Source organism: Melospiza melodia, chromosome 12 (genome assembly GCF_035770615.1).
Source record: "Melospiza melodia melodia isolate bMelMel2 chromosome 12, bMelMel2.pri, whole genome shotgun sequence".
NCBI lineage: Eukaryota > Metazoa > Chordata > Aves > Passeriformes > Passerellidae > Melospiza > Melospiza melodia.
The window spans coordinates 27,050,014-27,062,046 of NC_086205.1; the positions used below are offsets into that span (position 1 = coordinate 27,050,014).

At 43.9% G+C, this 12,033-nt stretch overlaps 1 protein-coding gene across 1 annotated transcript in view; it reads right to left on the reverse strand.

Moving 5' to 3' along the window:
* Positions 1 to 12,033, reverse strand: part of RSRC1 (arginine and serine rich coiled-coil 1) — a 98,008-nt gene that overhangs the window by 16,231 nt on the left and 69,744 nt on the right. Inside the window, exon 8 of the mRNA XM_063167425.1 lies at positions 728 to 796. Within this exon, the coding sequence (XP_063023495.1) occupies positions 728 to 796 (69 nt within the window). The remainder of the gene's footprint in view (positions 1 to 727; positions 797 to 12,033) is intronic.

A 12,033-nucleotide genomic window follows, 5' to 3' on the forward strand; every position in this document is an offset into this window, starting at 1 on the left:
CCTTCCCTGCAAACTGGTGCTGGTGGGAGCCAAGCAGCTCATCCCAAAATCCCTGTGCCCGTGGGACTCCTCCAGGTGGAAAGGCTCCCCTGGGCCACTGGTTCCAAAATCCAGGAATCACAATGGGGAGAGGGAACAGCCCCTTGGTTTGGTCCCTTTTCCAGCCAGATTTGGGTTTTTCCCCTCCTGCCATGTCTGGGCCATCCCACTTTTCCACTTGAATTTCCTCCTTTGGTACCACAACAACCTTCTCCAAGCAGGATTAACTGGGAGCACCAATGAATTCCTCTCAGCATCCCACAGTCCCCAGGTAAAACAAACTAAAGATCAGAACATTTTGATTTTGAGTGAAATTCTCAGCAGCTGCCGTTTCAAAAATGGGGAATTTTCCTGAGGTCCCTCTTGGAAGTAAATAATGGAATCCCAGAATGGTTTGGGTTGAAGGGACCTTAAAGCCCACCCAGAGCTCCAGTGAGGATTTGAGGCTCCTGGATTGTTTGGATTGGCTCCCTCACGATGTTGGGTTTGTCTCTTCCCATCACTCCCTGACATTTCCATCCCTGTGGTTTTCATTATTCCACCTGCAAAGCAGCAGCTCACGGCACCAAATTCCATCATCAGCCCAGGCAGGAAAATCCCACAGCCCCACTGGAGCGTGGGCACTTAAAATAATAATTTCTGACTTCCTGGGCTTTAGTTTGTCATGAAATAAAAGAAAATTCCTCACCTTCTTCCTTTCTTCTCTTGGCTTCTTCTTCACTTCTCTCCTTGGCCTTCAACGCTTCGTCTGCTTTGGCTAAAAAGAAGAAAATGAGTTGGAATTAATTAAATTTATCCTATCAAATCATGGAATCATGGAATGGTTTGGATTGGAAGGACCTTAAATCCCACCCAGTGCCACCCCAGCCATGGCAGGGACACCTCCCACTGTCCCAGGTGCTCCAAACCCAATGTCCAACCTGGCCTGGGACACTGCCAGGCATCAACAACCTCTTGCCAAACAACATTTCCTGGGCTTTAAACCCAATTTCATGTTCCTTCCCGTCCTGCAGGCCCCACAATGAAATCCACGTGCCTGACAGACCAGAACTTGGTTCTTCATTAAATTTATGTAAAGTCATCCCCACAGTCAAGGAATGGCATAAATGGGATTATAGAGGGCAATATCAGGTCAATATTAGAGGCAATATTAATTCAATACAAATCCCCACATGCATTTTGTGGTAAGCAAAGCCCTTACGAGACTTTTAGGAGGTTTTCTTTCTTTAAACCCCAATCTGCCCAGCCCAAACTGCACCAAACGTGGTGCACCCATGAAGGGGCAGATTTGCTGCCACAGTGAGTAATCTAACAGACCTATTTTGAGGCTAAAACAGAAACAAAACAATATTTCCAGGGCTGCAGACTCCGCTCAGAGTGGGAGCCAGCTCTTCCTCAGGACTTTATTAGGTAGTACACAACTTCCTCTTCACTCCAAATCACAGCAGCAGTACTTAATCCATGTTACAACAATCTTCTTTTAAAAGAATTTTTTCCCTCTAGAAACCTCTTCCCTTATTACTTAATTATCTACCAGTTGCTCAACTGCAGGGGTTTTCAAACACTTTCCTACAGATGTTAAAGAAGATTAAAAATATACAGCACAGTAACAAGGGACTATCAATATACTCTGTAAATTAATTAAATTTCTGTTCTAGCACATCATTTATTCCAAAGCATTAATGTCTCAAAGGAGCCATTCTCTTTTATTGCCATCTCACTGCCTGATGAGTGAACTAAGTGAGAATAAGTCTCTAATAACATTATACTTGATGAAATATTAAGTTTTCAGAAGTATCACTAGGCCAGAAAGAGAAGAATCAACAAGGACCAGGAATCCAGAATTTACACCAGGCCCTCTCAGGGAGGGAAATCACTACAAACTGTGCTCTGGATGGTAAGAGCTGAGTCAGATTTGCAAATATTTAATTCCAGCACCTCCTGAATTAAGCAAGAATCTATGAAAACCAAATTCAGCTCAGGAGGGGTGAAGGGCTCGTTCCTTTTTGGAGCCACCAGCTCCACCTTAAAATGCACAACCTGGCCAGGGTGTCACAAAGTGATCCCATCACTGCACTGACAGCTGCTCCCATCTCCACAGTTTTATGCAGATTTAGACAACATTTAAAGCCGTGAAATATTAAAACTTTTTATGCCACTGAAGATCATTACAAGAATCTATTAAATCCCATAATAAAACCAAACCACGAGTAACTCTAAAGACTTTTACTTCATTTACACTTTATTCTCCTTGGTAAAAGGACAGGGATAATAGAAATTCCATTTAAATTCAATTTTGGTGATATGTGTAATTGTAGATATACCCCTTGAGTCATGTAAAATGCTCAGCTTATGTTTCTTTCAAATTATCCCGCTCCCATTCCCATTCTGCTCCTTACAACTGTCTTCAATATGTATTAGCAGAGCTCATTAGGCTGGAATTTAATAATGCAAACATCAGGTGGATTTCAAGACCCTCCATTATCAGCACAAGATGGATTGCTCATATAGCTCGTGGGCCAACTGGGCACAATTTAGATTCAATAAACTACCAGGCCTAAATTTGATTTATCTATTCCACTGAGCTACTTTGTTCTTCCTGCCCGATTTGTTCCTGCACAGGAACAATTCATTGGGTATCTCAGTGGCAAAAAGATATTAAAACACACAGCAAAGATGCTGCTGGTCAATGAATACATTTTTAGCTTGTCTTTGTTAACTTTAAATCGCTGATTTCCAGCCCTTGTAAGCCAAGTTAAAACTGCTGCCCAGGCAGAGCTCGGCCTTTCAAGTCCTGGTTAATTAGAGGGACAATGGGGCAATTTAGGAACTATCACGAGGACAATTCTCCACACAAAATCGCTCATTAACAACAATTTAACTTAGCCCGTAAATCTCCAGAGCAGCCCTGGAGCTCACAGGGCTCTGTCCACCGCAGGCATTGAAACTCTGAGTTACTTCCAGGACTTAACATCAAAAGTTCTCCTCAAACATTTCCCATTTTCTGTCATTTTTAACAGAATCCCAGAATGGGCCAGGCTGAGAGGATCATTCTGGAGAATATGGCACAGGATTGTGCCCACTCTTCTTCTTCTTCCTCCTTTTCTTCTCCTCTTCCTTCTTTTCTTTGCCTTCTTCTCCTTCCTCTTCTCTTTCTCCTTTCTCTTCTTCGCCTTTTCTTCTCCTCCTGCTTCTCTTCTTCCTCTCCTTTTCTTCTCCTTCCTCTTCTTTTCTCCTTCTCCTTTCTCTTCTCCTTCTTTTCTCCTCCTCCTCCTCCTCAATGCTGTTGTTATTATTATTATTATTATTTAGAGAATATATTGTTGTTCACTGTCCAAAAGCAGATGGCACTGTTCACTGCCACCAAAAGCGCTAAAAGAAATTCACTTTTCTCAAACCAAGCTGCAATCAAACAACAGATTTAAAGATCTTTACAACTTGAGGGTTGGATTTGATGGTCTGGGAGGGCTTTTCCAGCCTAAACAATTCCATGGAACCCCTGGAAATGCTCAAGGTTTTGGAAGCAGAGTCACTCCCTGATGCTTTAATCCCCACCAGCCTCACACTGTGCCAAGGTGAAATTATTCCAAGCAAAGCTGCTAATTAAGAGAAGCCAGGAAAACTGTGAATTACACCAAGGTAGAACAGGGCCGGGGATGTTTTGGGGCTGGAAAGGGCATTTTGGAGAGCGTGGCCATGGAGGAGCCCCTGCAGCAGAGCCCTCTCCAGTGCACGGGAGCAGCAGGGAAGGTGCATGGAAAACACTCAGCCCCTCACTAAGGAGATTTCATTTTCCTGTCAAAATTAAAAAAGAGGGGAGTGTCAGAACACCCACAACTGCAAACCACCAGAGGTCTGGAAAAATAAATTAATTCAACATAATTGTGGACTTTCCAACTGCTCAGAGTTGAAAATACAAGATGTGTCTGAGGAAAAGAAAGCCAAGAAACTGTAAAAACACATGGACATCTCATTTAAAATGCAGCCAACCATCCACGGTGCTCATCAGAAAGACTTCACCTTTTTTTTTTTAAACACAAACATTTTTGCACTTATAAAATATTCAGTCAGCTCACATATAAAAATACAAGTGGAATCCATTATTAATTTACAAGGCTCTGTTTAATTTACATGCTATTTTTCTCTGGTATATTAAATTTATCAAGGCTTGTGGAAATCCTCTCCGCTGAATATTCATGGGCTGACGTGTAAAATTATCTGTTATCCATCTGACAGATTCCAGCACAAACTCCAAACAACCACTTGCTCAGAGCATTGCTCTGACAGCAGCACAGGAGCAGCATCCAGGAATTCTGAGTTCCAGAGGAAAAGTGACACCACCACACACACTCTTACCACCCCAGATTTGAGCTGGTTTTCTGTATTTTTGCCTTTAGTAACATTTCACCCAACATTTAAACACCACCAACATACTTGGATGCCTTAGAAGGCTTTTCCAGCCTAAATGAGAGTATGATTCTATTAATCCATGACCCCATAGCTCCACGGGGCTCTGTGATTCCATAAATCCATGTTTTGGGGGCTCACTTGCCCAGTCCATCGTCTCCCTGCCCTCCCTGATTACACCTGCAACACCCAATTCCCAAACATGGGAAGTTCTGCCCTTGCTGCCCTGTAATTTAATTACACCAGACCCTAATTATGGATATTGGAGCCCTGAGGGTGAGGGAGGAGCTCACTGCCCCTCCCCTGCTCTGCCAGTCACACTTAGAAACTCCCCAGAAACCCAAATCTGGTTATTTTAAACTTCTCTGAGCTCCCAGGGGAACACTGCCAGTGTTTGGAAGGGAGATGTTATCCCACTGAAGGAATGCTATTCCTCACCTCTTCAGCACCAGTTCCCTTCCCTTTGTCATTTCAGAAAATATTCCTTATTTTGGGATAAATGTCCTGTTATGGCACAGTTAATGAGCACCTGGCTCACGGCCACGAGGGTTTTCCCAAATATGAAATGGATTTTTGGTAGAAGATAAATTCAGTCATGTGCAACCCAACTGAAAAAACACAGGCAAAACCCAAACATTGTCTCGTTCCAAAGGATAACTGAGATATTTGTAGTTATTTGGTATTTGTTTATATTGAGCATAACCAAGATAATAATCAAGATAAACCCTTTCTCGCCAAGCAGGCAATTTCCCCCCTGTTTCATTCACTGTTACCATTTTCAGGAAGCAGTTTGTGGCTCACCTGCTGGCCGGGAACAGCACAGGGCTGGGAGAGAGCCCAGCAGCAAAGAGAGAATATCCAAAAACCCGCTGAACAGTGCAGAGGGGTGAGACATGGGACCAGCCTTGTGCAGAGAGGGAGGCAGGCTCATCCCTGGAATATCGAGGTGCAGGGCAGGGATCTGGGAGGGCCACGGGGCGCTGGGCAGGGAAGGAAGGACCGAGAGCTGAAATCCAGCTCTGCTGAGCAGGGCCCAGCTCCCCAAAGGCCTCCCCGATCCCGGTGACTGCCTCCTGTATTAAGACTGCCTTTCTCATCACTTAATGCTTATTTTCATCACTTTGCTTAAAATATTGATAATCAATTAGGGCTACGTCTGTTTTGCCACAGAATCTGTGTCACAGTCTATCAGGCTGTCAGGGCCAATTCAATCCTCATTCAAAGTTAATTTTTTCTCCATAAATCCGCCTTTGGAGGAGTCATTAGGCGCAGAACATAGCCCGAGGTGCAATCACCTATTCTCTTTCATTAGAGGCAGGCAGGGAAGGTGAGGGAGATTATTAGAACTTTGGAATGATCACAAAGCAGCGTGCTGCCTGTCAGATCCCCCCAACATTTCATTCATCTCGCCCGCTCGCTGCCAACGCTTCTAAATGGACATTATTCATGAACATCTGTGACACGCTGAATATTCCAGGCTGGCAGGGATGAAAAAGCCATGCCCCCCCTTTGGCTGGGAAATTAATTCTGTGGTCAGAACAATTAGCAATATAACAAACTTGCTCCGTGGTGTTATTTTTAGGCTTTCTGAGATATTCTCCTTAGAAAGGTGGGTTTTTGGTTTTTAAGCATAAATGTGGCCACACCAAATGGTCAGACACTGGATTTTATGGTACTGGAATGATGAAAAAGCTGTGCCCTCCTCTGACTGAGAAATTCATTCCACAGTCAGAACAATTAGGAATACAAAAAACTTGTTTTGTGTTGTTATTTTTAGTCCTTCCAAGATATTCCACTTTTAAAAGTGTTATTTCAGAGCTGGATTTGTTTTGAGTCCACTCTAGAGGGTCAAACACTGTATTTTAAGGTATTGCTGAACAATGTGCATTTCCTTCGCTATGGAAATAGATTGTTGGTTGGTTTTTTTTACAAGCAATTACCAAACCAGCAGCTTTGCAATCTGATTTGTTGATACCTTTCTAAAACGCAGCCAAATGAGATCCCCACGTTGAATTTGAAATCGCTGCCATCTGAAATTCCAGCCCACCTCACTCCTGGTGGGAAAGCAGAGTGGGAAACAGATTTCCACAATCAACTCTGTTTATTCCTATTTCCTTCCAAGGAACACGTGATGGCCATCCAGGCATTTTTGAGGTAGGAATGGCAGAAATGCTGGTGCAAGAGACAATCAGCCACAAAAATAAATAAACCACCACATTTTCCATGCATATTCCCTTCCTACATGCAGGGGGTTAAGATGTAGCTACTTGGGGAAAAAGTCATTTCTATCTAATGAAATCACATCAGGTAGTTCCTTGAATCTCATTACAAAATTCAAAAGAATAGTCATTTACATTTTTGTCCCTGATATTACCAGGAAAACAGTGTTCTCATCACCCAACTTCCACAGCCCCCACCATCCTCCTCCCCAAATACCCTCCTTTTCCAGAATTAAGGGCCAGATCCTCAGTGAGTTCAAGCTGGCACAATTCCACTGGCTTGAGCTGAGCCAAGCCCATTTACTCCAGCTGAGGATCTGGCACTCCCTATTTATAATAATAATCCTAAAGAAGACTTAATCAGCAGCTCTTGGCTAGGTACATCCATCCATTATTTAGTGCATCCCTAATTTCTTTCTTTCTTTCTCCCACAGTTTCCCCCCCAAACACACATTGGAGGAAAAATCCAACCTTAAACAGGGTTTAACACTCAGGATTAATTGGCTTCTGACTGATTGCAGGGGCTGCTGTTAAATATTGCAAGGGTTTGTGTCCATCCCAGAAAAGGCTGTACATTGTCCACCTGGACATCTCCCAGCCAAGCAATGGTCCAGGGGGGATCTGCAGAACTGGATGTGGAACTGTCACCTCCTGCTCAGCCCTGGGGAGGACACCAGTGCTCAGAACAGCTCAGGGATCCCAAGGGAAGTGCTCACATGCACCTGCCAGGGCAGTTTCCTTAAGGGGAGAAGGGGAATCATGGAATCAGGAGATGGCTAAGGCTGGAAAAGCTTTCTAAGATCATCGAGTCCTGCTGTTGATCCAGCACTAACCCTGTCCCCAGGTGCCACATCCACACCTTTCCTGAACACTTCCAGGCATGGAGGCTCCACCACTTCCCTGGGCAGCTCATTCCAACGCCAGACCTTTTCCACCTCCTCCAAGAAAAAATTGTTCCTCAAACCTAATCCAGACTTCCCCCAGTGCAACTTGAGGCCATTTTCTCCAGCTGATGAGAAGGGAAAAGCTTCCTCTTCCTCAAGGAACGAAGAATTGGAGAATGTAAAAGGATGGCCTGGAGTTAAACCTGCCCCTAAACTACTGAGACAAAAGAAGCAGCAACATTTAGGAGCAAAAAAAAAAAAAAAAAGTCATATATAAAAGTTGATGGAGTAAAGAATGCTGTTATTGCTATACCCTTCAGGAATAATCCCGAGCTTAACCAGAAAACCATGAGGCCATTCCTATGAAAATCTCCAATTTGATTCAATTTATCTAAATTGTCCTTCAGGCAGTATTTGCCCCAGAGCTGTTTCTTTCCCCCTGGCCCACCCTGGGTGGAGAAGGGAGAGGATAATGGGCAGGGCTGCCATGGATCTGGTGAGCAGGTGAGAGGAGGAAGCCAGGCTGGAAGGGCTTGGAGCCACCCGGGCTGGTGGGAGGTGTCCCTGCCCAGGCCCTGCAGTCCCCATGGAAATGCTGTCAGAGCCATCACACAAACTCTGAAGGACAAATCCAGGCTGCTTTTTTGCTTCTCAGTGGCTTCAGTGCTCCCTTTCCTGTGAGGATCTCAGCCCAAACCATGACCCTGTTGTAAGTAGAGCTCAACCAAGCCCTGCAGCTCCACAGACTGTGTCCCACATCCCACACCCCAAAAAACACACATTTCTCATGGGATCTGCCAGCCACCAGCTCCACCACCCATGAGAAATCACCCTGATCTTGTACTACCCACCTACCTTCACATGAAAACCTACCAGCTCCTCCATTTAATTCCACAAAGAAATCATTTTAATTCAAAAAACACTTCCTTGCTTAAAATATAACCACAAAGACAAATTACTTAAATGATTTCTGGGGGAAAAAATGGCACTGTGCCTCAAATACAATTGTCATTACAGGCTGTAGATTGGCAACGACAGTCAGCTTTTCTTTCTGGGGTAAGGGCAGAATTCAGCCTGACAGCTTGTCAGCAAACTTGAAAAATTCACTCCCAAAACTTCGATTCCAAAGGAGCCCTTCTTTCATCTGCCAATTTCCCCACGTCAGGAATGGCCATGGTAAGTGAAAACCAAGCAGATGACAACTCCTGTGGCTGTGGGGAGGAGGCAATAAAGCACAGAGCACACACAGCTGAGAGCAGAGCAGCTCTGAGAGGAGCCAAAGCGGCCCCAGCACCTCGGAGGGCTCCAGGAATTTCCAGCTCCTGCTTTCCAACCCGACAAAATCATCAGGAGTGGAAACGTAAGGAATAAAGCTGTGCCAGTGGAGCATACTTAATCAAGAATGGAGCACAATTAATATTCAAATTGTGCTGCAAGGAAGCATTTTTGAGGATTTTTTGAAGAAAGAAGGAAATTTGTGCACCCTATGTATGATCATTTCCCACTTTGACCATGATGCTAATAAAAAACCTTCATGAAGCAACAAAACAAAAAATATCAAAAAGCACTTTTTGAAGTTTTTTTTAAAACCCTGTAAGTGCATAAACACAGAGACAGTGTTAAAGAAAAAGAACATGAGCAGCAAGGAGTGTTAACTCAGAGATACCGAACAGGGCACTGGAAAATCAGGAGAGGACGAGGTGGAAAACTCAGAGCTGGAAAACCTCGGGGTGGGGGCGCAGCAAAGTGCCAGGATTCACCGAGCTGGAGCTGCGGAACCAGGAGCCAGGCAGGGACAGGAACCTGACATCTGGCACCAAAAGGGGGAGCGTGTGTCAAGGGAAGATCGCTGGGGAGGACTCGCAGCGATCCCGGCGGAGAAGGGAAGGGAAACTCCACGTTCCCAGCCTGCACCCTCAACTCCTATAACCATTCACTGTACTCGGCCTCATTAAATACTCCCCCAGGATAAAAGAGGTAAATATATTGCTTAAATATTCAGCGGCTGGCTGTAAAGTTTCATTGCAGATTAAGTGATGAAGATGAAGAAATGCTGCTGAAAACAAACAATTTATCTTCACTCGGCGCAGCGGAGCGCTCCTGGAACCCCGCCAGAGGCTCTGTGGGTTGGAATTCAATAACTGCATTAAAAGAAAACTACACCCCTACTACACACCAGGCTGAACATCCCTGAGTAAACAGTTTGCTGCAGCGGCACTTAAATAATTCAGGAAGGAATTTGGGGTAGCAAACATTTTTTCTGAAGTACTGTGTGGCTTAATGTATTTGAAATAAACGCTTGTTTTTAAAAGTTCGAGTAGAGCCCATTAGAGCAAGTGGGAAAACAGACAAATCCAAGGCAGAAAACCACCAAAGCAGTGATTTCCAGGAGAGCAGTGAAGGAAGATTTGTCATCAGGGAGGAAGTCACCGCCAAGGGCACGGAGCTGATAATATACACATGCATTCCCACTGCTCATCTGCAGCCTTGAGAGATTCCAACTGGCTCTCATAAGTCTGGACAGCATCATTTTCCCTCAGACACACGTGCATCCATATATTTGTATAAAGCTGTAGCAACGTAATAAATAAGCAGCCTTATTCAACACCAGAACTTCCATAAACTTTCTCCAATTAGGTTTCATTTCCAGCCAGCTTTAACTTTGGAAGGGAGAGCTCTGCCAGGTACTTTTGGAGGGTCTTTCTCTCATTCTTAAAGAACAGAAATAATCTGAAATATTAAAAAGTCATTGGGTGTTTAAGGGTTTTAACCATGAGGAAAGGGAATGCACATCCCTGTGTGGGGCTGGCACCACTGAGGCCCCCAACCTTCATCCATCAGCAGAAACCTGCCTCTGAACTTGCCATGCACCCACAGGATGTCTGGGTACCCCTTATACGGAATCTGTGCTTTTTAATGAAGATCATTGTGTTAATCACACTTTTAATTGCACTGCTCAGTCGTCCAAGCATAGAACATGGAATGGTTTGGGTTGGGAGGGACCTTAAATCCCACCCAGTGCCACCCCTGCCATGGCAGGGACACCTTTTACTGTCCCAGGCTGCTCCAAGCCCTGTCCAGCCTGGCCTGGGACACTTCCAGGGATGGGGTGTCCATCAGAAGGTGACAAAAGGTTAAACTGGGTGGTCTCAAGGTTCCATCCAACCCAAACCATTTGGGGATTCTACAAAAAAATTCTTAAAGAAAAATCACCCCTTTTTTCAGATAACTTCCATCATAACATTTTTGGAAAATGTTATAATATTATGTATAACATTATAATATTATAATAAAACGTCATAATATTAAAATATTATTTTTACAATTTTTATTTTTACAATTTGTACAAATATTGCAAGCGGGTTAATAACTATCTCCAAAAACCCCTGTGAACTGCTTTAATCTCTATATTCTGCCAATACTGGATATCCACTCCTCTGAAGAGCCCCCAGCCAATGCAAGGCCCTTTGCAATAAACCATGAATTCAATGACCTGGCTTCAGAGATCTCTCATCTCCATCCATCCCAACTGTCCTATCCCCTGTCACTTCTACAGATTAGGATTAGGATTAGGGTTAGGATATTCCTTACACCACCAACTGGAATTTTTTTAGTATTTAATAGTTATTATTTCATATTTTTGTATTTTCCTTTGTTACAGTAACATTCACTGCTTTCTTACCAGCCAAATCAATTAAAAAAATATCACGAACACACACATCCATTACTTTCACTGAGACTAACAAAAACATTAAGTAAGTGGAAATTAATGATGAAGCTGAGCTTTGATTTTAAACTTAATTTACTAAAAATAAACTAATAGAAACATTAAGGTTGGAAAAGAGCTTCAAGGCCATCCAGTCCAACTTTCAAGAATTATTTATATTGTTCAAAGTTTACTTTGCATAGCAGGTGACTGAATCATTTAAATATGAATAATTGCAAATAGAATGTACTGTCAAACAACATTTCATGTTCACGAGAAAGAAAAACGAGATGCTATTCCCAAAATTACAATACAAATGACAAGTATTTCAAATTTTGGATTTTTTCCCCTTAGTTTACAGTGCAACAGGGCTGTTCCTTATTACCAGGCCCAATTCCACGTGGATCAAACCATAAAGGACTTTCTAATCCCCCAGCTTTGTCCTTTAAAACTCATTTAGCGCTATCGCAGGCTGTGGCAGGAGTGGGCAGCACTAATGGGCCCCAGCTCCCCCCATTCATCCCCAATTCCCCCAGGTGCTCTCCCTGCTCGTGCCCAAATGGCACCAACCTGTTGTGCAGCACATCCCTGAAAAGCCCAGCCTGGAGCATCCCCAGGGATGGAAACCCTGCAACCACTCCAAGCTGTTCCTCTGGCTCTGTGCAAAAGCCCTGCCCGGCCAGGCCAAAGAGGAAGGCAAACAAAGCTGATTTTAAGGCAGAAAAAGTCAAAGTGGGGCCCTTCAAAGGAACCCCTCATGTGCCAAATACATCAGGTG